The 26,450-nt window shown below is 43.5% G+C and overlaps 2 protein-coding genes and 1 pseudogene across 2 annotated transcripts in view; 2 read left to right on the forward strand and 1 right to left on the reverse strand.

Moving 5' to 3' along the window:
- The window catches only part of LOC143643187 (olfactory receptor 8B12-like), a 142,003-nt gene that overhangs the window by 54,195 nt on the left and 61,358 nt on the right, over positions 1-26,450 (forward strand). The window lies entirely within an intron of this gene.
- LOC143643183 (F-box-like/WD repeat-containing protein TBL1X pseudogene) lies at positions 17,846-20,607 on the forward strand (annotated as a pseudogene).
- On the reverse strand, positions 23,640-24,563 carry LOC143643184 (olfactory receptor 8A1-like). The gene has a single exon (XM_077111942.1). The coding sequence runs from the start codon at positions 24,561-24,563 to the stop codon at positions 23,640-23,642; it is 924 nt and encodes a 307-aa protein (XP_076968057.1).

Genomic DNA, 26,450 nt, shown 5'->3' on the forward strand with positions numbered 1-26,450 from the left:
TGTGTTGTTGCAGTTTTCCATTGATTTTAATCACAGGGCATGGTAGTACTAATAGACGCCCCAGGGGATCTCCTATATTTTAAGAAAACTCTTCTTTACCTCCATTATGTAGTTGCAGTCCTACTTCCTTCTGATAGTCAGGGTCAATTACCCCAGGCAATAATGTAATCCCCTTCTTGGTGTATTGATCCAGAGGTATAAGTAGCCCAAAGTGGCCAGGTGGCAATCTTAACTTCCAGTTCAGTGGTATCACTGTTGTTTCTCCTGGAGAAAGCACACCCCGTTTTGGAACTAAAACCTGTAGACCAGCAGAACTCAGGGTAGCAGGGACAGGAAGCAAAAATTTTCCTAGTGGATCACTAGGAGTAATAGTGAGTGGCACCACACCCATTTCCACCCCTTGGTTCCTGGACCCATGGATTCTGGCTATGGGAGAAACAGTACCATACAGCAGACACTGATTCAGAGCATACACAGCTTCCTAGAGAACATTACCCCAGCCTTTCAAGTTTTTGCCACCTAGTTGGCACCGTAATTGAGTTTTCAAAAGGCCATTCCACCGTTCTATCAATCCAGCTGCTTCTGGATGATGGGGAACATGGTAAGACCAGAGAATTCCATGAGCATGTGCCCATTCCTGCACTTCATTTGCTGTGAAGTGTGTTCCTTGATCCGAAACAATGCTATGTGTAATACCATGACGATGGATAAGGCATTCTGTAAGCCCACGGATAGTAGTTTTGGCAGAAGCATTGCGTGCAGGGAAAGCAAACCCATATCCAGAGTATGTGTCTATTCCAGTTAGAAAAAATCGCTGCCCCTTCCATGAAGGGAGTGGTCCAATGTAATTAACCTGCCACCATGTAGCTGGCTGGTCACCTTGGGGAATGGTGCCATATCGGGGGCTGAGTGTGGGTCTCTGCTGCTGGAAGATTGGGCACTCAGCAGTGGCTGTAGCCAGGTCAGCCTTGGTGAGTGGAAGTCCATGTTGCTGAGCCCATGCATAACCTCCATCCCTACCACCATGACCACTTTGTTCATGAGCCCATTGGGTAGTAACAGGAGTTGCTGGGGAAAGAGGCTGACTGGTATCCATAGAATGGGTCATCTTATCCACTTGATTATTAAAATCTTTCTCTGCTGAAGTCACCCTCTGGTGCGCATTCACATGGGACACAAATATCTTCATGTTTTTAGCCCACTCAGAAAGGTCTATCCACATACTTCTTCCCCAGACCTCTTTGTCACCAATTTTCCAATTATGGTCTTTCCAAGTCCCTGACCATCCAGCCAAACCATTAGCAACAGCCCATGAGTCAGTATACAAACGCACCTCTGGCCAGTTTTCCTTCCAAGCAAAATGAACAACCAGGTGCATGGGTTGAAGTTCTGCCCACTGGGAGGATTTCCCCTCACCACTGTCCTTCAAGGACACCCCAGAAAGGGGTTGTAATGCTGCAGCTGTCCACTTTCGGGTGGTACCTGCATATCGTGCTGAACCACCTGTAAACCCGAGTTTTCTCTTCCTCAGTCAATTCACTGTAAGGAACACCCCAAGAGGCCATAGCTCTGGTCTGGGAAAGAGAAGGTAATGTGGCAGGAGGAGTGGAAACCCTGGGTATTTGTGCCACTTCTTCATGTAACTTACTTGTGCCTTCAGGACCTGCTCTGGCTCTATCTCATATATACCATTTCCACTTTACAATAGAGTGCTGCTGTGCATGCCCAACTTTATGGCTTGGTGGGTCAGACAACACCCAACTCATGATAGGCAACTCAGGTCTCATGGTAACTTGGTGGCCCATGGTTAAGCGTTCAGTCTCTACTAAGGCCCAGTAGCAGGCCAAAAGCTGTTTCTCAAAAGGAGAGTAGTTATCTGCAGCAGATGGTAAGGCTTTGCTCCAAAATCCTAAGGGTCTGCATTGTGATTCTCCTATAGGGGCCCGCCAAAGGCTCCAGACAGCATCTCTATTTGCCACTGACACTTCTAGCACCATTAGATCTGCTGGATCATATGGCCCAAGTGGCAGAGCAGCTTGCACAGCAGCCTGGACCTGTCGCAGAGCCTCCTCTTGTTCAGGTCCCCACTCAAAATTAGCAGCTTTTCTGGTCACTCGATAAATGGGCCAGAGTAGCACACCCAAATGAGGAATATGTTGTCGCCAAAATCCAAAAAGACCAACTAGGCATTGTGCCTCTTTTTTGGTTGTGGGAGGGGCCAGATGCAGCAATTTGTCCTTCACCTTGGAAGGGATATCTCGACATGCCCCACACCACTGGACACCTAAAAATTTTACTGAGGTGGAAGGCCCCTGTATTTTTGTTGGATTTATCTCCCATACTCTGACACGCAAATGCCTTACCAGTAAATCTAGAGTAGTTGCTACTTCTTGCTCACTAGGTCCAATCAACATGATATCATCAATATAATGGACCAGTGTGATGTCTTGTGGGAGACAGAAACAATCAAGTTCTCTGTGAACAAGATTATGACATAGGGCTGGAGAGTTGATATACCCCTGAGGTAGGACAGTGAAAGTATATTGCTGACCTTGCCAGCTGAAAGCAAACTGTTTCTGATGGTCCTTACTAATAGCTACTGAGAAAAAAGCATTTGCCAGATCAATAGCTGCATACCAGGTACCAGGGGATGTATTGATTTGCTCAAGCAATGATACTACATCTGGAACAGCAGCTGCAATTGGAGTTACCACCTGGTTGAGTTTACGATAATCCACTGTCATTCTCCAAGACCCATCTGTTTTCTGCTCAGGCCAAATAGGAGAGTTGAAAGGGGATGTGGTGGGAATAACCACCCCTGCATCTTTCAAGTCCCTAAGAGTGGCAGTAATCTCTGCAATCCCTCCAGGAATACGGTATTGCTTTTGATTTACTATTTTGCTTGGTAGGGGCAGTTCTAGTGGCTTCCACTTGGCCTTTCCCACCATAATAGCCCTCACTGCACGAGTTAGAGAACCAACGTGGGGATTCTGCCAGTTGCTCAGTATGTCTATGCCAATTATACATTCCGGAACTGGGGAAATAACTACAGGATGGGTCCGGGGGCCCACTGGACCCACTGTGAGATGGACCTGAGCTAAAACTCCATTGATCACCTGGCCTCCATAAGCCCCCACTCTGACTGGTGGTCCAGAGTGACGTTTTGGGTCCCCTGGAATTAATGTCACTTCTGAACCAGTGTCTAATAATCCCCGAAATATCTGATCATTTCCTTTACCCCAAAGCACAGTTACCCTGGTAAAAGGCCGTCGGTCTCCTTGGGGAAGACTTAGAGGAAGGTTAACAGTATAAATTTGTGTCAGTGTAACAGGTTTCTCCCCCATAGGGACCTGGCCTCCCCTTCATTCAAGGGGCTCAGGATCTGTAAACTGTTTCAAGTCTGGAAATTGATTAAGGGGCCGTGACTCTGTGTTTTTGTAATTCAGGTTAGACTTCTGTTCCCTTGACCTAGAACTCTTTTGTTTATACAGCTCCAACAAGAATTTAGTAGACTGCCCTTCTATTGTATTTCTAGGCACCCCAAGATTTACTAGCCAATGCCACAAATCTCTGCGTGTCATATAATTTTGTTGCCTCCTTTGAGTTTGTTGTCTATTATAATACCCACGTCTACCCTGTCTTTGGTGATTAAGTGTTGCCACCTGGCTTCTGCCAACTCGGGATCCTGTCATCCCCATTGTGTTTAAGGATTCCAGCTCAGTGACAGCAGTTCCTACAGTAATATCTGACCTACAGAGAAGTGCAACCACAGAGCTCTTGAGGGATGATGGTGTTAGTCTCACAAATTTATTTCTCACTGTTCTGGTAAAAGGTGCATCCTCTGGACATTCCTGGGGTGTAGGAGCAGGCTTTGCATGATAAATCCACTCTAACATCCCAATCTCTCTAAGCCTCTGGATCCCCTCATCTACATTATACCAGGGCAGTTCTGGCATTTCAACCTCAGGTAATGTTGGCCACCTTTTGATCCATGTTTCAACCAACCACCCAAACAAGCTGTTAACACCTTTTCTAACTGCTCTAGCTATAACATTGAATGCAGAATCTCTGCTTAGTGGGCCCATATCAATAAATTCAGCCTGATCCAGCCTTATATTCCTCCCACCATTATCCCACACTCTTAAAATCCATTGCCACACATATTCCCCTGATTTCTGTCTATATAAATTGGAAAACTCACACAGTTCTTTTGGAGTATAACGTACCTCCTCATGTGTGATACTTTGTACCTCACCTTTAGGGGCCTGTTGGGACTTTAGTCTAGTTATAGGTCTAGAAGAAATGAGGGGTGGTGGGGGTGGGTCATGAAAAGAATTAGAAATATCTTCCAAGCCATTTGCTTCAGGGCTTTCATTTGCAGTTTCATCTGGTGAAACAGGATTAATAACTCTAGGGCTAATCCCTTCAGGAGGAGGTTGGGTGGCCAATTCCTCAAGGCAGGCTGGAGGTGGGGCGGCTGTTTCCTCAGGGCAGACTATTACAGGGTTATCTAAAGAAGGCTCAGCATGGTTTAGGGTTTCAACCTCACCCCCAACATCATTATCAATCCATATGTCACCATCCCATTTTTCAGGGTCCCACTCCTTTCCAATCAATGCCCTCACTTTAACGGCAGACACCACGCAAGACTGAGATTTCAGTTTACATTGTAAAGTTGCTACTCTAACAATAAGATTCTGAGTCTGATTTTCAGAGATCTCAAGTCTATGGCTACAGGAAATAAAATTTTCCTTCAGGATACTCATAGAAACCTCTACATCTTTCAGACGGCACTTAAGCTTCTTGTTTGAAGCCTTAAGCCCATCCCTTTCACACTTTAATGTAGACAGTGTATCTAACAACAACCAACCAACATCTCTATAACTCTTATTTCTACAAAACTCTGTAAAGGTATCAAAAACATTATCCCCCAGAGTCTGGCTTCGTACAAGCGAAGCATTAGGAGAATCGAATGATGATATTTTGACTATCTCCTTTGCCAACTCAGTCCATGGATTGGGAGTGTCATTCTGATTATGGGAATCAGAGTCCTTAGTGTCTCTGAGCCCAGTCAGAGTAGAAAAACATTCATAAAAACCCATTTTTAAGGTTCTGTTCCTTAAGAACCACTCCCGGTACCAAGATGTATTAGTTAGGGTTCTCTAGAGAAACAGAATCAACAGGGAACACTTGCAAATATAAAATTTATGAAAGTGTCTCATGTGACCATAGGAATGCAGAGTCCAAAATCCACAGGGCAGGCTGCGAAGCCGACAACTCCAATGGATGGCCTGGATGAACTCCACAGGAGAGGCTCACCAGCCAAAGCAGGAATGCAACCTGTCTCCTCTGAGTCCTCCTTAAAAGGCTTCCCGTGATTGGATTTAGCATCACTAATTGCAGAAGACACTCCCCTTTGGCTGATTACAAATGGAATCAGCTGTGGATGTAGCTGACGTGATCATGACCTAATCCTATGAAATGTCCTCATTGCAACAGACAGGCCAGCGCTTGCCCAATCAGATGAGCAGGTACCACAACTTGGCCAAGTTGACACCTGTCCCTACCCATGACACCGGGTCATCAAGTTTCAGGATTACTGCTGCTGAGAACACATTACACAGAGACAAAGCACTTAGAGATAAGGGAATCACATGGTTGTAAATAGCCTGTTTCATCAACAGAAGTTCATGAAAGAGAGGTTTTACTCATGCAGTTGCTTTAAATCTGCAATGAATGACTTGTGGTGAGGAAAAATGGAGCACGGTCTCCAGGTAATCTCAGGGAATGCCTTGGTTTCAATAGTTAGGAAATGCGTATTAGGAAATAGAAGAATGATATATGTATCTAGTCCTGTTATTTCCTCAGGGAGGCCAGCAGAGCCATGGAAACCATTCACCAAGATTGAAAGCCTTGGAGTCTGTTTATCTATATAGTAGCAGAACCTCTTTTGGGGTCACTCTAGAGACTGGGTCCTCCCTGAAGTAACTAGGAGCCTTTGTTGACACCTCTGCTGTGATTCATGTTTTGACTCCCAGGGGTGCTAAGTTTCCTTTTGTTGAGGGATTTCTTGCAATCTGGATAGCTTAAGGCCTAAGATATTGGGATACTTCACCTCCAACAGTTCCCTTCTTCCACCCCTTCCCCTCCTCATCCCACAACCACTTCAGTCTTTACTGTCAACCTCATCATCCCTTACCAGCATCATCGTTGCTTGTCATCAGTATTTATGCCATTAGGCCAATGACCCAGTTTTGAAATGTGTATTTTAAAGGGTTTTAAGACAAATTAAAATATTTTCCTCAAACTCTATAATTTAGTAAAGGAATGTTAAATTTGCACTCTGCTGTTGCATGTGTGGACTGATGAGGTAAAATGGCAGGAGGGTGAGGGGTGGGAGTGGAAGGCTCATAAGGACTCTTCATCCTCTGTTCTCATTCATAAGGAGAATTCATTCACAATAAAATGTCCTATTCAAGAATATATCTATAATATTTTATCTACCAGTATATTGGTAATATGGTGCTAAGATAAACTATTTATTTTGAGCTAATTGTAGACCAAATACTTGTAAAAAATAGCACAGAGACATCTCTTGAATGCTTTACATGTTTCCTCTAATGGAACATCTTGCAAAACTATAATACGATATCACACATAGGACAATGCGTCTAATACAACCCACCTCTTTTGCTTATACTCACTTTTGTGTTTCTATTCAGTCCTATTTAGTTTTATCACTGGGTATGTTTATGTTCATGTATTCACCTTAGAGTCAAGATAAGTTATATCACCACAGAAATCCCTTGTTTTTTTAAGGTAATTTCCTTCATTTTCTCTTTTTTGTTCAAAGGAGGCACCAGATGCAGCAACTTAACCTTCACTTAGAAGGGATATCTTAACATGTTCCACACCACTGGACACCTAGAGATTTCACTGAGGTGGAAGACCCCTAGTATTTTTGTTGGATTTATCTCTCTTCCTCTGACACACAAATGTCTTACCAATAAGTCTAGAGTAGCTGCTACTTCTTGCTCACTAGGTCCAATCAGCATGATATCATAAATATAATGGACCAGTGTGATGTCTTGTGGGAGGGAGAAATGATAAAGATCCCTGAAGACCAGATTATGACATAGGGCTGGAGAGTTGATATACCCCTGAAGCAGGACAGTGAAAGTGTATTGCTGACCTTGCCAGTTGAAAGCAAAATGTTTCCAGTGGTCCTTACTAACAGCTATTGAGAAAAAAGCATTTACCGAATCAAGAGCTGCATACCAGGAACCAGGGGATGCCTTGATTTGCTCAAGCAATGATACCACATCTGGAAGAGCAGCTGCAATTGGAGTTACCACCTGGTTGAGCTTATGATAATCCTCTGTCCTCCTCCAAGACCCATCTGTTTTCTGCACAGGCCAAATAGGAGATTTGAATGTGGGTGTGGTGGGAATCACCACCCCTGCATCCTTCAAGTCCTTACGAGTGACAGTAATCTCTGCAGTCTCTCCAGGAATATGGTATTGCTTCTGATTTTTATTTTGCTTGGTAGGGGCAGTTGTAGTGGCTTCCATAGTGGCTTTCCCACTATAATTGTTCTCAGTCCATGAGTTAGAGCCAATGTGGGGATTCTGTCAGTTGTTCAATATGTTGATACCAATTATGCATTCTGGAACTGGGGAAATAACTAAGGAATGGGTCCAGGGACCCACTGGACCCACTATGAGATGGACATGAGCTAAAACTCCATTGATCACCTTACCTCCATAAGACCCCACTCTGACTGGTGGACCAGAGTGATGTCTTGGGTCCCCAGGAACTAATGTCACTTCTGAACCAGTGTCTAAAAATCCCCAAAATATCTTATCATTTCCTTTTCCCTGAGGCACAGTTACCCTGGTAAAAGGCTGTCTGTTTCCTTGTGGAAGGCTTGAAGGAAGATTAACAGTATAAATATGTGGCAGTGTAACAGGGTTTACCCCCAAAGAGACTTGGCCTTCCTTTCATTCAAGGGGCTCTGGGTATTTAAACTGTCTCAAGCCTGAAAATTGATTAAGTTTCCTGGAATCTCTGTTCTTGTAATTCAATTTAGACCTCTGTTCACTTGATCTAGAACTCTTTAGTTTATACAGCTCAAATAAGAATTTAGTAGACTGCCCGTCTATTGTACTTATAGGTACACCATGATTTACTAGCTAATGCCACAAGTCTCTGTGAGTCAGATTATTTTGACTCTTGCTTTGAGTTTGCTGTCTATTATGATAGCCACATCTGCCTTGCCTTTGGCGATTGAGTGCTGCCACCTGGCTTCTGCCCACTCGGGATCCAGTCATCCCCATTATGTTTAAGGATTCCAGCTCAGTGACAGCAGTTCCCACAGTAATATCTGATGTACACAGAAGTGCAACTACAGAGCTCTTCAGTGATGACGGCGCTAGTCTCACAAATTTATTTCTTACAGTTCTGGTAAAAGGTGCATCCTCCAGACATTCCTGGGGTATAAAAGCAGGCTTTGCATGATAAATCCACTCTAACATTCCAATCTTTCTAAGCTTCTGGATCCCCTCATCTACATTATACCAGGCAGTGCTGACCTTTCAACCTCAGGTAATGTTGGCCACCTTTTGATTCATATTTCAGTCAACCATCCAAACAAACTGTTAATGCCTTTTCTAACCCCTTGAGCTATAACATTGAATCTCTGCTTAGTAGGCTGTTCTAGTTTGCTAGGTGTTGGAATGCAATATACCAGAAACCTAGTGGTTTTTAAAAAGAGGAATTTAATGAGTTGCTAGTTTACACTTCTAAGGCTGAGAAAATGTCCTAATTAAAACAAGTGTATAGAAATGTCCAATCAAAGGCAACCATGGAAAGATACCTTGGTTCAAGAAAGCTGAAGTTCACACTTTCTCTCTCAAGTGAGAAGATATGTGGTGAGCATGGCATCATCTGCTAGTTTTCTCTCCTGGCTTCCTATTTCATGAAGCTCCCCAGGAGGCATTTTCCTTCTTCATCTTCAAAGGTTGCTGGCTGGTGTACTCTGCTTCTTGTGGCTATGTTGTTATGTTCTGCTCTCTCTGGATCCTCTGTTCTCCAAAATGTTTACTTTTTTATAGGACTTTAGAAACTGATCAAGACCACCCAAATGTGTGTAGACACAGCTCCACCTAATCGAGTTTAACAACCACTCTTGATTAAATCACATCTCCAGGGAGAGGATCTAATTACAATTTCAAGCATACAATGCTGAATAGGGATTAGAGGAAAGGGCTGCCTTTACACAAAGGGATTAGGATTAAAACATGGCTTTTCTAGGGTGCATATATCATTTCAAACCAGCACATAGACCCATATCAATAAATTCAGTCTGATCCAGCTTTATATTCCTTCCACCATTATCCTACACCCTTAAAATCCATTGCCACACATATTCCCCTGATTTCTGTCTATATAAATTGGAAGGCTCACACAGTTCTTTTTCAGTATAACGTACCACCTCATGTGTGAAACTTTGTATCTCACCTTTAGGGGTCTGTTGGGACTTTAGTTGTAGATCTGGAAGAAATGTGGAGGTGGGCTGGGGGGCCCTGAAAAGAATTAGAAATATCTTCTATGCCATTTTCTTCATGGCATTCATTTGCTGTTTCATCTGGAGAAACATGATTAATCACTCTAGGGCTAATCCCTTCAGGTGGAGGTTGGGTGGTGAACTCCTCAGGGCAGGCTGGAGGTGGGGCAGCTATGTGCTCAGGGCAGACTATTACACGGTTATTAGAGAGGACTCAGCATGACCTAGGGTTTCAACCTCTCCACTGACATTATCAATCTAGATGTCACCATCCCATTTTTAGGGTCCCACTCCTTCCCAATCAATGCTGTCACTTTAATGGCAGACACCATGCGAGATTGTGATTTCAGTTTATGTTGTAAAGTTGCTACTCTAACAATAATATTCTGAGTCATTTTCAGAGATCTCGAGTCTACAGCTATAGGAAATAAGATTTTCCTTTAGGACACTCATAGAATCATTTACATCTGTCAGCACATAAGCTCTTCATTTGAAGTCTTAAGCCCTACCCTTTCACTCATTAATGTATACGGTGTATCTAATGACAACCAACCAATATCTCTATACCTCCTATTTCAGCAAAACTCCAAAAAAGTGTCAAAAACATTATCCTCCAGAACCTGGCTTCGTTCAAGTGAAGTATTAGAAGAATCCAATGGTGATATTTTGACTATCTATTTTGTTACCTCACCCCGTGGATTTGTTGTGGGGCACACCGAAAGAGAGACCACATAATTCAAAAGTGCAAGCCAATTTGGAGTCTTTATTAGCCGTCTGGCAACTGCCCCAGAATCTTCCAAGAAGGAAGATTCAGACAGCAGCACCTAGAGGTTTTCAAGGTGTGCTTATAGGCTAAAATTATGTTGTGGTTTTGCAGTTGCTAGCAAGCAAGTGTATCATAGAAGCAGAAAAATGCCGTTAGCTGTTGCCAAAATGCATCCCGTTCTCTCAGTTTCTTAATATTGGTTATAGTTTAACTCTTGGGGACCTTCTGCACCAATGTTGTGGGGACTTTCCCTATTTGTGCCTGATAATTGCTCCTGCTTGGCCTTGATTGATTGTTCCTGGCCCTCCACAGATTAGCAGTATCATTCTGATTATGGGAATCAGTGTCCTTCTTGCCTTTGAGTCCCATCAGAGTAGGAAACCAGTAATAAATACTCATCATTTTTGTGATTCTGTTTCTTAAGAACCACCTCACTCTCAGTACCAAGCTATATTAGCTAGGGTTCTCTAGAGAAAAAGAATCAGCAGGAAATATCTGCAGATATCAAATTTACAAATGTGACTCATGTAACCATGGGAATATAGAGTCCAAATCCATAGAGCGGGCTATGATGCTGGGCACTCCAATGAAGGGTCTGGATGAACTCCACAGGGGAGACTTGCTGGCCAAAGCAGGAAGAAAGACTGTCTCCTCTGAATCCTCCTTAAAAGCCTTCCAATGATTTGATTAAACATACTCATTGCAGAAGACACTCTGCTTGGCTGATTCCAAATGCAATCAGCTGTGGGTGCAGCCAACCACGATCATGATTTAATTCTGTGAGATGTCCTTGTGCTGGTTTGAAAGAATGTATGTCCCCTAGAAAAGCCATGTTTCAATCTAAATCCCATTTCATAAAGGCAGAATAATCCCTATTCAATACTGTGTGTTTGAATCTGTAATTCGGTCATCTCCCTGGAGATGTCACCGAATCAAGTGTGGTTGTTGAGTTGGATTGGGGGAAATGTGTCTCCACCCATTTGGGTGGGTCTTAATTAGTTTCTGGAGTTCTATAAAAGGGAACATTTTAGAGAATGAGAGAGATTCAGAGAGAGCAGAGAATGCTGCAGCACCACGAAGCAGAGAGTCCACAAGCCAGCAATCTTTGGAGATGAAGAGGGAAAACATTTTCCGTGGGGCTTCATGAAACCAGAAGACAGGAGCAAAAGCTAGCAGATGACGCCCTGTTCACCATGTGCCCTTCCAACTGAGAGAGAAGTCCTGATTGTGTTCACCGTGTGCCTTCTAACTTGAGAGAGGAACCCTGAACTTCACTGGCCTTCTTGAACCAAGGTATCTTTCCCTTGATGGATGCCTTTGATTGGACATTTCTATAGACTTATTTTAACTGGGACATTTTCTCAGCCTTAGAACTATGAACTAGCAACTTATTAAATTTCCCTTTTCAAAAGCTATTCTGTTTCTGGTATATTGCATTCCAGCAGTTAGCAAACTAGAACAGTCCTCATAGTAGTAGACAGGTCAGTACTTGCCCAACCAGACAAACCACCTGGCCAAGTTGGCACATGAACCTGATCATGACATTATCCAAAGCATTTTTGGTCTCTAATTTGTTGGTGCATAAGCACATACTTAATCGGAAAGCTGGGCAATCCAGCCCAGTCCAAAATAATAAAACTCCACCATTATATATCCCTTGGTATTGTCCTTCTCTAAATCCTGTAAAGAGTGGAATAAAGTTGTTGAAAACCTCCACTTTCCCTGGAAAGGGCAACAACACACTAAAGGAGATCTTTTGGGCCAGTGATATTAGTGAAAGCAGGGCACCCACAGATGTGAACTTGGCTATCTTGTCAGGCAGTAGGCCTTCTTAGAGAAGATTGCCAGCAGCAAGATGCCTGTTGAGCATGGAGAAGAACAGAGAACAGGAAGGGACTCAGTATAGACAGAGTGAGCACATGACAGCTTCAGGCAGCTGACTCAGTAATTTTTTTATGCTAAGAGGAGATGATTCAGTGAATAACAGTCCAGGCCCATAGTAAGTAGAGGGATGTTCAGCATTTACAGGCATTTTCTAGAGGAGTGTTCAACTTTACTATTGGAGCTGGTGCCACACTGTTGACATTGGGGCTGTCTCTAGAGCCTTAGGATTACCTGTGTTATTTTTGGCAAGGTGATAGGGAAGGGATATACAGTGAGGCCATGTACTCCATCCATGTCATTGTGGTGGAGTTTGAGTGGAATTTTCTAAACATGTTGAAGGCTATCATTTTGTAATTTGGGATCAGAATGGAGACCCACAACCTGAATTTCAGTATGCCTGAAATTGCTACACCTGCATTTCATTCTTTATCTCAATGAAGATTTTGTATTGTGGTTCCTTTTCCAAAACTCCTGTGCATTTAATGCTAAAGTATGTTCCCTTGTCTCCATACTACTCTTTTTCCAAGCTATTTTAAATTTATTAGGCCCTCCTGAGAAGCTATGGAATGTATGACAAAGTACAGAAGTGGAGACAGTATGAACATTACAATTTTCAATCAGAAGGCAAGGGATGTTGGTGCCAATTTTTTGTTACGTGACTTTGAGCAGGTCAGCTTCAGTTTTCTTCTATGTAATATAATCTAAAAGTTTGAGAAGATTGATAGTGAGTGGTAAGATACTTTATAAATTATGATGTAAGAGAGAAACATTGCATCTTATGTAAGCTGTGGAAGAATCAGCTAGGGACAAACACTTCTGTAGAGGTCACCTCTGTTGTGCCTGTCGACCTGGGTGAATGGTGTCCTTATACTCTGCCCTCATATGACCTTCCTTTGGCTGTGCCTTTGCACATGGGTGAATAATACATGGGACCATGAAGATGTGCCAAACCAGAGCTCATGCCCCTCTTTCTAGAATTTGACTTCAGTGCTGGAGGTAACAAAATTCCCTATCTAAATACTCTGTGCCTATTTCTAGGCTCTTCCTGACTCATCATACCAAGGGCAGGGCAAGTTTCTGGTTGTTCATCCCTAGACCCAAAATGTCTTGGGGCAAGCTGTGTGCAAAGGGTGTGGATGGCACTTGGAGATGAAGGATTTCCTGTGTGTGTTTCAGTTTGCTAAAGCTTTCAGAATGCAGTGTATCAGGAACAGATAGGCTTTTATAAAGGGGATTTATTCAGTTACAAGTTACAATTCTAAGGCCATGAAAATGTCCAAATTAAAGCACCAGCATGAGGATACCTTCTCTCAAGAAAAGCTGAACATGTCTAGGGTTTCTCTGTCACATGGGAAGGCACATGGCACTGTTTGTCATACTTCTTTCCTGGCTTCTGTGTTCAAACAGCTCTCTCAGTGCCTTCTGCACCTCCAGACATCTGTCACTTGGTTCCATCTCTCTGCTCTCTGTCTTGGCCCTGCATTCTCTCTCATAAGGGACTCCATGAAAGGATATGACCCACTTTAATGGGCAGGGTCAGATCTCCATGGAAGCAACCTAATCAAGAGGTCCCACCCAACAATAGGTCTGCCACCACAAGACTGGATTAGAAGAACATGGCTTTTCCCTGAGTACATAGCAGTTTCAAACCGGTATGTGTATCCATGTTAGGTCCCTCCTGGAAGGAAAACTATCTGGGGTTGGGAAGTTGGAGGGGGCAAACTGCAGGTATAAGCAGGGGGCCAGAAACCAGTGAGCTTTTTCTAAGAGTACCACATTCTTACACGGAACTTTCAGAATTTTGAGATTTCTAAATTTGTACCTGTCCTTCTAGCTTGTTATGATGGTTTATTGGTAAAGGTAGGAGGAAAGAAAATATTTAATTAGCATTTAACTAACTTTATCCATTAAAAATATTTAGGTATTGATACCTGCAGCTTCATTTGTAGCCTTTCAAGTCCCCAAAATATTAAGGGTTGCCCTGCTTATTACTCTATTCAACAGTTCAGTCTCCAGCTCTTGTCGAAAGCTTTTTGGGGGTATAGATATGGAGGTGGATCTAGGAAAAACAATTTTATTTCCATTTCTTTTTCTTCTACTCCTCACTTTCATCCATTTTATCCTCCCAAAGAACAATTCTAACATGCTTAAATGTTTATCTTATGTTGCTTTTTTCCTAAATGTGTTTTTGTTGGTTTGTGTCCTTGTATTTTAATGTACATAAATAATATCGTGCTTCATAGTTCATTCTTTCTCTCCCATTACTGTGCTGGCAATACCCATCTGTGTTGCTTTCAGCTAATCCTTTACTTCTCACTGCTTCAGTCTCTACCACGACTCAGCTATGTACTTTTCCAGTGGCAGAAACCCACATTGCTGCTAATTTCCCATCATTACTAGTAATGGTACAATGAACATCTTTGTACTTGTCCTTGTGTGGGCCTGGGAGAGAATTATTTTTGGATATATACCCAGGACAAGAATTGTTAGGTCCTACGGATGCATTTAGTTATTTTTCATAAGTGATATTTTATTGTTCTCCAGAACTGTCTCCATGTATCAGGATTCTTCCGTCACCACGTCCTCTCCAACACTTACTACGTCAATTTTAATAGTTTGTCAGCTTTATAGATACAAAGATATGTCTCACTGTTACTTTAATTTGCACTTCTGTAATTAGTAATAAGTGAACATACCTTCATATATTCAGGGATACTTCAAGTTTTCTCTTCTGCAAATTGTTTGAAAATTATTTCCATTTTACCCCTATTTTTTTTTTTTTTGACATGGTCAGGCACCCATTTTACCCGTATTGATGAAGATATTTCCTTGTAAATTTTCAGGTGTTCATTACACGTGCCAGTTAGATATCTTCTCCAATTTTATTATATTCCTGTTTACTTTATTGTTACTGGCCTGTGCTAAACAAAAACCCCAATAAATGTTGTAATGAAACTCACCAGTTTTTTTTTTTTTTGTGCTCTATGGTTTCTTATCTTCACATTACAAAGATGACTTCTAACATTTTCTTTAGGATAGAGAGGATCTTTTTTTATTTTAACTTTTTAATTGTATAATATATATACAAAGCAAAGAAATAAAAAGTAATAGTTTTCAAAGTACTCTTCAACAAGTGGTTACTGGACAGATCCTAGAGTTTGTCATGGGCTACCATATGATCCTCTCCTATTTTTCCTTTTAGCTGCTCCAGAATATAGGAGGCTAGAGGGATTAAATTTTTTTTATCATCACAATTGACTTTTTTTCCTTCTTTTTTTCTTGTGAAAAATAACATATATACATAAACGCTATAAATTTCAAAGCACAGCACCACAATTAGTTGTAGAACATATTTTAGACTTTGACGTGGATTATAATTTCACAATTTTAGGTTTTTACTTCTAGCTGTTCTAAAATAATGATTCAGCATTCATATTCATTTGTTAAAGGCTATATTCACTGTATAACTCCACCATCACCTTTTATCTTTTCATACCTCTCTAGGGTTGTTTGGGCTATGGCAATTCTAAATTTTTGATATTGGAAGGGTCTGTCACTAATATGGGTTAGGGAGATGGAACTATCTGATGTTTTGGAGAGGCTGGGCTAGGTTTCAGGACATATCTGGGTCAGGGAACTATCCGAATGTTGAGGTTTCTGGGAAGTTATTCTAGTTCATGGAACCCTTGTGGAATCTTATACATTGCCCTAGGTGTTCTTTAGGATTGGTTGCATGGTCGTGATTGGGGGTTGGCAGATTATGATAGGTAGCAAGGTCTACCTGAAGCTTGCATAAAGGCAACTCCCAGAGTAACCTTTCGACTCTATTTGAACTCTCTCTGCCACTGATACTTTATTAATTACACTTCTTTCCCCCCTTTTGGTCAGATGGAATTGTTGATCCCACAGTGCCAGGTCTGGATTCATCCCCGGGAGTCATTTCCCATGTTGCCAGGGAAACTTTCACCCCTGGATGCTTTGTCCCATGTAGAGTGGAAGACAATGATTTCACTTGCAGAGTTGGGCTTAGAGAGAGTGAGGCCACATCTGAGCAACACAAGAGTCCTCTAGAAGTAACTGTTAGGCATGTCTATAGCTAGTCCAAGCTTCTCTGTTACCTACTTAAGCAAGAGTAAGCCTCATGATCGAGGGCATGGCCTATTGATTCGGGTATCCCTAAAATTTGACACAGTACGGGGATTCCCTGATGGTAAGGTTCAATAGTTCCATATTCTTTCTCCCCTCTCTCAAGGGACTTTGCCAATACTTTTTGATTAACTACTTAATTTACTCTAGGAAGTTTCCAGGCATTACAATAATCTATACAGGATTAAAGCACCTAAAATAGAGGCGATCTTTAGTGGTAGAGATCTTGGCTCTTGCTGGAGAAAGATCAGGAGGAAATGGTCAAGTTGCTACATTGGGGTGGCTCTCTCAGTTTCAGTTCCATTCTCTTTCTAGGAGGCAGTTCAAAAAGCTAAAATTTACAAGTTTCGGGTGTGAGTGCATCAGACATTCTGATATAATAGTTTCCACTAATTACATATAGTAGTGTGAGATTTAGTAGGTGTGAGTGTATATCAGAATCACCTGATGCTTCTTAAAACAGCTATTGAGCTCAGCCAATTTCTCTGTAGGTCTGGGTGAACCTGAAACTTTTCATTTTGAACAAGTTCTCTGGTGAAAATCATTTAGTAATACTGGTTTCAAATGTTATCCTACAATGCTGTTGTTCATTTGCCAGTTTACTGGGATCAGATGCATATTTTCATGGTGCTAGCAACAGCAGGAGCTTCCGGACTTCTAGGTGATGTCTATTGTGGAGATGCTTTGGGCTCCCAAAGTCCTCCTCCATCCATTCACAAACTTGTAAGCATGTAATTCTCTGTATTAAATCCCTGCTTTAGAAACCTAGAATTATTTCTATTTCTCATAGTGACACGCTGACTGATAAAATATTGTACCAAAAAGAGCAATAAATGGTACAACACAGGCTGCTGATTCTGGATATAATAAGAAAAGGGGGAAGAAATCACATCCCATGAAAATTTTATTTTCTGAGTAAGGTTGGCAATGGCATTTGCAATAAGTGTAATCCAGGGTGAATGTCTTTTGTTGTTTGGAGCTCAGGAGTTTCAGGAGATACTGGGCTTTCCGTGCTAAAACTTGGAAAGTCCCAGGCAAACAGTGGCAGGATGATCACCATTGTGTAATCTTTCCTTAATCATCCAGAAGGAGTTGCCTATATAGGAAGAATGGTTGGTAAATGATAAAAAAGAGGTGATTTGAGGAAATTACAGAAACTGCTTAAAAGTAGAAGGATATAAAAAGGGCAGCAGCCCGCGCCCCCGCCCGCCGCCGCAGCGCCCTCCCGCCGCCATTGCGCGCCCGAAACTTTCCAGTGCCCACGCCTGTCGGGGACTCGCGGTGGTGGGGGTGGCCCGGGGGCGGCGCTCGGCGGCTCCGGGGCGCCGGGACCTCCTGGGCCACGGACGCCGGGGCGCGGGGCTGGACGTCCGCAGGGAGGCAGCGAGCTGGCCGGGAGCGGTGACGCCGCCACAAGTTGCACGGCTTCGCGGCGAGGTAACTGAAGATAGAAAACAGGCCTAAAAGGAAACCCCGAAAGAAAAAAGGGATTTGCCTGCATTTGACTCTGAGAATGCCCCAGCAAGTACCTTGCGGTTTATATGATTGGATGCTGGCACGCTCACTTGTCTGAAGGTCTACACATGAAGTCACCATAAAGAGGGTGGCTCCTCCTTCATTAAAGACCTCATCGCTGGTTGGTGAGGCTAAGATGAGCATAACCAGTGACGAGCTGAACTTTTTGGTGTATCGCTATCTGCAGGAGTCGGGATTTTCTCACTCGGCCTTCACGTTCGGTATTGAGAGCCACATCAGCCAGTCCAACATCAATGGGACACTAGTACCCCCGGCCGCCCTCATCTCCATCCTCCAGAAGGGACTACAGTATGTGGAGGCAGAAATCAGCATCAATGAGGATGGCACAGTCTTTGACCGCCGCCCTATAGAGTCCCTTTCCCTGATCGACGCCGTGATGCCCGACGTGGTACAGACACGGCAGCAGGCATTCAGAGAGAAGCTAGCTCAGCAGCAAGCCAGTGCTGCGGCCGCGGCGGCAGCAGCAGCAACAGCCACAGCGGCGGTGGCGGCGACACCCGGGCAGCTGTGTGCCAGCAAAATCCATCAAAGAACGGAGAGGCCGCAGTGAATGGGGACGAGAACGGGGCACATGCAATAAATAATCATTCAAAACCAATGGAGATAGACGGGGACGTTGAGATTCCCCCCAACAAGGCCACCGTCCTCCGGGGCCATGAGTCTGAGGTGTTCCTCTGTGCCTGGAACCCTGTCAGCGACCTTCTGGCTTCCGGGTCTGGAGACTCCACTGCAAGGATATGGAACCTTAACGAGAACAGCAACGGAGGCTCCACCCAGCTGGTGCTGAGGCACTGCATACGAGAAGGGGGACACGACGTCCCTAGTAATAAAGACGTCACCTCGCTGGACTGGAATAGTGATGGACCACTATTGGCTACTGGGTCATATGATGGTTTTGCAAGAATATGGACGGAAGATGGTAACCTGGCCAGCACCTTAGGCCAACATAAAGGTCCCATCTTTGCCTTGAAATGGAACAAAAACGGGAATTACATTTTGAGTGCCGGTGTAGACAAAACAACAATAATTTGGGATGCCCACACAGGAGAAGCCAAGCAACAGTGTCCTTTTCATTCAGCCCCCGCTCTTGATGTAGATTGGCAGAACAACACTACCTTTGCCTCCTGTAGCACGGACATGTGCATTCATGTGTGCAGGCTCGGCTGCGAACCCCCAGTCAAAACCTTCCAAGGACACACGAACGAGGTCAATGCAATCAAATGGGATCCTTCTGGAGTGCTGCTAGCATCCTGTTCTGATGACATGACATTAAAGATCTGGAGTATGAAGCAGGATACATGTGTCCACGACCTTCAGGCTCACAGCAAAGAGATCTACACCATCAAGTGGAGTCCCACCGGGCCCGCCACCAGCAACCCAAACTCCAACATAATGCTAGCAAGAGCTTCATTTGATTCTACGGTTCGACTTTGGGACGTCGAGCGAGGTGTTTGCATCCACACACTAACGAAACTCCAGGAACCTGTCTACAGTGTAGCTTTTAGCCCTGACGGAAAATATTTGGCCAGCGGTTCCTTCGACAAGTGTGTCCATATCTGGAATACTCAGAGTGGAAGCCTCGTCCACAGCTACCGAGGCACTGGCGGCATCTTTGAGGTTTGCTGGAACGTGCGAGGAGACAAAGTGGGCGCCAGCGCGTCCGACGGCTCCATGTGTGTGTTAGATCTGCGGAAGTAAACACAAAATGCTGTAGAAAGAAAGAATTCTAATGGACCAGCAGTGAGTGTGTGGGTTTGCCACACTCTTCCAATACAATCCTTATCAGCTCCAAAACTGTGTGAACCTGACTTGCGTTAGAGTGTACTTTGAAATCAAGTCGTCCCTGGCCACAGGAGTCTATATATTTTTGTAATCTTCATCAAGAAGTTTAAAAACAAACAAAACCACAGTCATGTTATGGGGTGGGGGGGAGAAAGGATGGCTTCTGCCTGGGACATTCTGCCTGGGGAACACGAAGCCAAGAGTTAGACAGTGCATGGTTTGCTACATCGGACAGGCCCTGATGGCTGAAAGGACAAAAAAAAAAAGAAGCTGTGCCAAAAAAAACCACAAAAAGGCAAAATGCTGTGATAATCCAAAAGGGGAAAAGAAAATCCTCCTCCTTGTGGTTTTTTTTTTTTTTTTCCTTACAATTTGGACACTACAGTTGCTCTCGCAAAGGACGTTCAAAGCCCGGTTTCTACCGATGAAATGTGCAACTTTGTAAGCCCAACACTTTCTATTTTCTAGAATCTTTTTTTTGTTCAGTGATTTTTCTATCACCTGGAATCCTATTGTCTGGGGGCCTCAGGCTGAGATGGAAACTGTTTATTTGGGGTTTGTCGCCTCTTTCCTCTGTTGTTCCCTGTCCCCATCTGCCTTTTTCTTCTGGTTTTGTTTCACTCTTCAGTACACCCTCAGTAGATGTAGCCAGGTGGACACAAGGACAAAATCTTTGATGGACAGCTTTCTCTCTCCCCCTCTGCACCATCCTGCCTTCCCCTTCCCTCCCCTTGCTCACTTTCTCTCTGTCCCTTTCATGTAGTTGCTTCAGATCTTAGCGTTGCAAGGGCACTTTGAGTGTGTAATAAGTGCTTTATGTAAGAATGCAGGGCAGGGAGATTTTTACATGAGAAAAAAAATGACTTATAAGAGAAAGAGCCGGGAGTATTTTTGAAAAAAAATTATTTTTATGTTAAACAATTTTAAAATGGCCATCAGACATAGACAGATTTGTGTCTAAAATTTCAAATATTTTAAAATTTTTGAAAATACACAGGCAGGGTCTGAGGTAGCTTTCCCCTTTCCCTCTCTTTAGCTTCACGAAAGGTGGTCAAGAAAATGCCAGGTGGAAAACAGGTCGGTCCTATGGTTAGCAACGAGATTGTTCTGCAACCCATGAGAAAAATTCCAGCAGTTTTGGTCCAAAGAAGAGAAAGTGCATCTTTTGGTGTGTGTTCACTGTCACAGCCGGCGGGAAAGAAAGAAAGAACACTGCCTTCTGACCTTGCAGAAGCATTTCCAAAAGCAAAAGGTGTTGAAGGAGCCGTCAGAGTGGAAGCCTGGCTCAGTGTTACGTCCTAGCTACGTCTTTCCCAGCAGTCAAACTCCCGTCGCTCAGGCCACCAAGAACAGGACTGGCTGGTCCTTGCAAAGCTGACCTAAGGCGCCATGGTCTGATTTCATCTAATCACAAAAATAGATGTGAAAAGAAGCTGCTGGGTCCTGAACATGAATTGTATAGGTAGAACATCAGTAATAATTTCTGCTGTCTTTACAATTTCTTTCTCTTGACAGGAGACTAGGAGAAAGGTTTTTTAAAATAATCTTTTTACAGTTTTTTAAACATTAAATGCAGCTTTGTGTTCCTAGAGGGGTTTCCTTCCATGAGATCAGGTGAGGTTTGTGCTCTTTTTTTTTTTTTTTTTTTTTTTTTTTGTCATAACCCAACACTGACCTGTTTTTTAAATTTATAGTGGGGAAAGCCTCTTCTCTCATGGGCTTGCCTGCAGCCATAGGAAAGGCTGGACAAGTTGGTCAGGGGTCTGGGGTTGTTGGAAGCAGCTGGCAGGGGGTAGGTTTCAGCTGGGTGTGTTCCAGCGACAAGCCGGGGTGGTGGTCATCTGTGGCACTGAAAATCAATCATCAGGGACGAGGAAGGGCTTCCAGTTGAACTCAGAATATGCCAGGACCAGCTACCAAAGCCAGGGTGGATTGATTGTTCTCCGATGAATAATTGACCTCCACTTGGGTGGTTGAATTATTCAAGCTTGTCTGCAGAAGAGCGAAAAAGGGCTCTGTTACCTGAACACTTAACCGAGAAGGCCAGAGGTGTACAGAGCCGCCACTCCCGCCTGTGAGGGTGGCAGGCTTCCCCGGAGAAGGTGCTCATTCCTGCCCCAAGAACTCTTCAGGGCCGATGGAGTACCATCTTTACTCCTTCCATATAAAAATGTATTTGTCTGTACAGAACGTCAGCTTTTGAGGGTCGGCCCATGGTCAAGCCAAGCCAAGAACAGCTGCCAGTCTGTGAGCGTGGCTGCACTAGAAGGAGCCGCCTGACAGTCTTTAGAGGAGCAGAGGTGGCCAGGGTCTGGCTCAAGGGTGCTCTTTAGCCTCCTGGTGATCTGCGCCCCCTCCAGAATTGTTAGGTTGGAGCCAAAGGCTGCGAGGCCTGGGCACAGCAGAACCATCCCTGTGCGCAATAGAGCCCCCCCCACCTCCCCGAGACGAAGGAAGGCTGTGGCCACCTCTCTGCCTTTCCCCCACCCAAGCCATGGGACAGAGAACAGCTTGCCGCTGGCCCCCAGGGGACCAAGCCAGAAGACGGGGCACACACAGCAACACCCCCAGCAGCAGAGACACACCTCGGACAACAGCTGTTTATTGAGTGCCCACGTCTGCACGCCAGCATCCACCCTGCCACCACAGTGTCCACAGCCCCATCTTTTGAAATCAAGGGGGCAGCCCATGTGCATCGTTCTTGTTTGACTGTTTACTGCTCTTCACAGTTGTGAGTAATGCTTCAGTAGTGACCAAATTCAACCGTGATTCTCAATGCAGATGAAACACAGTGATCCTTTACAGACTCGGTAGTTGGGTTTGAAGTGACCAAGAGCCCCCACCCATCTGTGAAAGGACGCGGCCTGTGGGAGAGGGAAAGAGCCGGGCCGGGTTAAACCCACTCTGACCCCCAGCTCACATGCGTAGGGCTTGACTTTGTCTTTGAAAAGATAGATCATGGAGCCAAGTGAAGTGCACTTTGTCATATGTAAGGGTCTGCTTCGTTCCTTGTTTTTCTCCTTTTTACCCTTTTTTTTTTAATTGTGTTTCATGTTGAATGCAGAGCTATTCTTTCTGCCACTCTCTGAAGTTTGAATTCTGGCTTCTGCAGTTTTTATTGTCTGTGTCAGAAGTGCAGCCAGGCCTGGTTCTCTGTTGGCGTTTTCCAGATTCAGTTAAATCAACATTGGCCCAATTTCATTCTCCGTTCCACCCCCACTCACCTTCACGCTCTTTGAAAACAGAATCACCTTGTGTGTCGTAGCTCATTTGTTTCAAGAGAGAATCAACAGATCATATTCAGTGTCTTGAATAAATTGCTCTATTTTGATATTAAAAAAAAGGGCAGCAGCAATAGACTGTCTAGAGGCAGTCTAAGTGAAGAGAATAATGTGATAACTAAGAGTGTGGACTATGGAGTCATCTAGACTAGGGTTTGAATGCCAGTGTGGTTTGTTCTCAGCCCTACAACCTTGAGTAAAGTATCTGTGAAATGGGGATAAAGGGTACCTGTAGTAGTAAGGTATAATTGAAATAATGCATATGAAGCACTAAGAAGAGTGCCTGGCTCAGATTAAGCAGCAATTTCTTGGTGACCTCGAAATTCACCTCTCTTGTGTATTTCCAAAAACAAAAGTAAGAGTAGGCTCTACTAATAATATCTCTACAGAAGTAAAGAAAACAAGAATGGTTCTCAAACTCAGTGCTGAAAGGTTCAAGTTTGTATCAAAATGCCAATTAAGATAGTGTTTACCAAAGGACTCAGGAGAGAGAAAACTGACCCTAAATGAGAGAAAGCATGAACTTGAAATCAGCTGATTTCAAAGAGACAGCAAAAGAGAACAGAGAGGGAAGGAGGAAGGAGGGAACCATGTAGAACTGGAAGAGCCCAAGGGCCTCTCTTTGGAATTCACAACAGGATACATTTACAATGGAAAGAATAAGAATCTTGCATCAAGGTCATTTTATCTGCAGTGTTCTCTGCAGAGCAGCCTTGACTTCCTTGTTCCTCAGACTGTAGATCAGAGGGTTCAGCATGGGGATCACTGTGGTGTAGAACACAGAGGCCAAGTTCTCCTGGGCCAGGGAACTGGCTGTGGAGGGCTTCAAGTATATGAAGGCAGTAGAGCCGTAGAACATTCCCACAGCTGCCAGGTGGGAGCTGCAGGTACCGAAGGCTTTGGACCTGCCCTCTGTGGTGCTGATGTGGAGGATGCTGGAAAGGATGAGGGCACAGGAAACAAGGATTGCTAAACTGGTGACTATAATGTCAAATCCAGCCAAAAAGAAAAGTACCATCTGGGCATTATAAGTGCTAGTGCAGGAGAGTTTCATGAGGGGGAGGATGTCACAGAAGTAATGACTGATGAGGACCTTACAATAGGACAACTTTAGCATGAGGACAGTCTCTATTGTTGAGCCAATGAATCCCAAGATATAGACCACAGCCACCAGCAGGGAGCAGACCTGATGGGACATGCTGATGTTATAAGGCAAAGGATTGCAGATGGCAACATAGCAGTCATAGACCATCACCGTCAGCAAGTAACACTCAGCAATGACAAAAACAAGGAAGAAGTAGAGCTGTGACATGCACCCTGCATAAGAGATGATGTTCTTCTCTGACACAAAGTTCACCAGCATCTTAGGGGTAATGACAGAGGAGTAGCACATGTCCACAAGGGACAAATTGCTGAGGAAGAAGTACATGGGGGTGTGACGCTGAGGATTCACGAGGATTAGCATGATCATGCCCAGGTTCCCCACCATGGTGACCGTGTAGATCCCAAGGAAGAGGAGGAAGAGTGGGAGCTGGAGTCCTGGCCGATTTGTTAGTCCCCCGAGAATGAACTCTGTCACTGTGGAGTGATTTTCTGCAGCCATTTCCTCAGAGTTGGAGCCTGAGGATGGGAGAGAAACCCCATGAAAGGCAGCCCCTGGACTGCTTGTGAGGCTCCTTTTGAGCATTTGACTCCAGCTGAGGCATCCTGGTCTCTTTTCTGATGCCGCGTCCCTTCCCTTTAGCTGTTTTCTTAATGTAAGCCTGTCCCTGAATGTTCAAAGATCATGAATATGAGAGGAAAATGTCAAGATTTGGAGCTTTTACCATGCTCATGTTTTCAACTATCCTAGAGCAATGGTTCTTAAGGTGTAATTCCTGGACAAGCATCATTGGTTCCCATGTAGCTTGCAGTAATTGAAACTCTTAGGCCTCATCCAGGTCTACTAAATGAAAAACTCTGTGGTTGGAATCCAACACTCTGATGAAAAGGGGACTTTATATACTTTCATCCCTGGGAGTATGGGATGTACCAGCTCATGAGCATCTGGATCAAGGACTCAAAGAAAGTCATTCAGACTGTCATCTCTCTGCTCTTCCTGTCCTCCCCAGTCCCATTCTCACCGGGCAACCTTTCTTCAGCACTTTTGCTTCAACAAACAAAAGTGATGCTGATGCGTGGTAAATTTCAGAACCTCTATCCTAGAACCAACAAGTATGATATTTTATACTTTGCAGTTGGAGATGTGTTATGACTCAGAATGGAAATTTCTGTGCCATCTATGTAATCTCACATATGCACTCAACATAAACCTGTGAATACTCATCTGAAATTCATGTAGTGTCACGGTAACATAGTAGTTACAGCTGTTTCATTTGTGACAAGTCTGACTCTGTATCTGAATGAAGAAATTGGTAAAATAAATTCCCAAGCTGGTTGTAAAAATAACAAGATATTGCATATATAGAAGTATCTCCAAATAGTCAATGCCTATAAAAATGTGAGTTGTTTTGAAGTGTGAAGATTTATTTCTTAGATTTTCACTGGTACTGGAGCCCTAAAACAGCGGTTCTCTACACTGTCTGCATATTAGAATCACATGGAGCATTCAAAACTATTGATGATTTGGTTCTCCCCACAGAATTCTGATTTAATTGGTCTGTGGTTGTAGCCAGTGCATTTATTGTCCATGGTCAGTGCTCAATAGCTGTTTAATATTATTATCATTATTGATATTATTATATTCAGAACAAGCATCAAAACCTCAGCAGTTGTGTCTCTAGTGGCACAGTACTGAAATTACAGACATGTTCTCTAGAAAGCATGTATCATCATTTCTGGCATAGGATACCTACAGACATTTCTGTCTCTGAGATGTATTTCCTAAGCTAATAAATTTGAATCTTACTATTTTAATTGCATCATATCATTGCTAACCTTTGTTTAATGCTTTATAGCTTACACATTTTTTCCAACAGTCAATCTCATTAACTCCTCCTGAAGTTCTTGAGTATGGGTAGAAAAGTATTTAGAATAGGTCTTTTATTTCAGTTTTCATATTGAGAAAACTGAAGTGTTGGCCATTAACTGACCTGCCTGAGGTCTATTATGTATTGGCAACTTGGAACTGAAAGTTACCTCTGTTCTCTCTTGTTACTGAATTTCTTCTCTTGCCTCCAGTTTTTAGGTGTATGATTTGCACACCTCAACTATAAGGCTTTGTTGTTAAACATGTTTTGTATCAGATGTCTTACTTTGAACATAGCATATGATAAAAGAGCAGTGCTATTATATATTTTTTCATTCTCTAGGAATTTGATGTTTTAAAAGTTAAATAAATTACTCAAGGTCATATAGCTTGTATGAGAAAAGAAATTGACCTAGATCCAGGAATCAGACCAGCAGTCTGTTTGGTCTCCACAAACTATGCTGGTTTGCTAAAGAGTGAACACCATTGCATAGGAAATTTCTAGACCTCATTTGTGATGAC

This window comes from Tamandua tetradactyla, chromosome 8, assembly GCF_023851605.1.
Source record: "Tamandua tetradactyla isolate mTamTet1 chromosome 8, mTamTet1.pri, whole genome shotgun sequence".
Lineage (NCBI taxonomy): Eukaryota > Metazoa > Chordata > Mammalia > Pilosa > Myrmecophagidae > Tamandua > Tamandua tetradactyla.

Coding starts and splice junctions, on each gene's coding strand:
- LOC143643184 (XM_077111942.1), bottom strand. CDS start 24,563: ATGGCTGCAGAAAATCACTCCACAGTGACAGAGTTCATTCTCGGGGGA.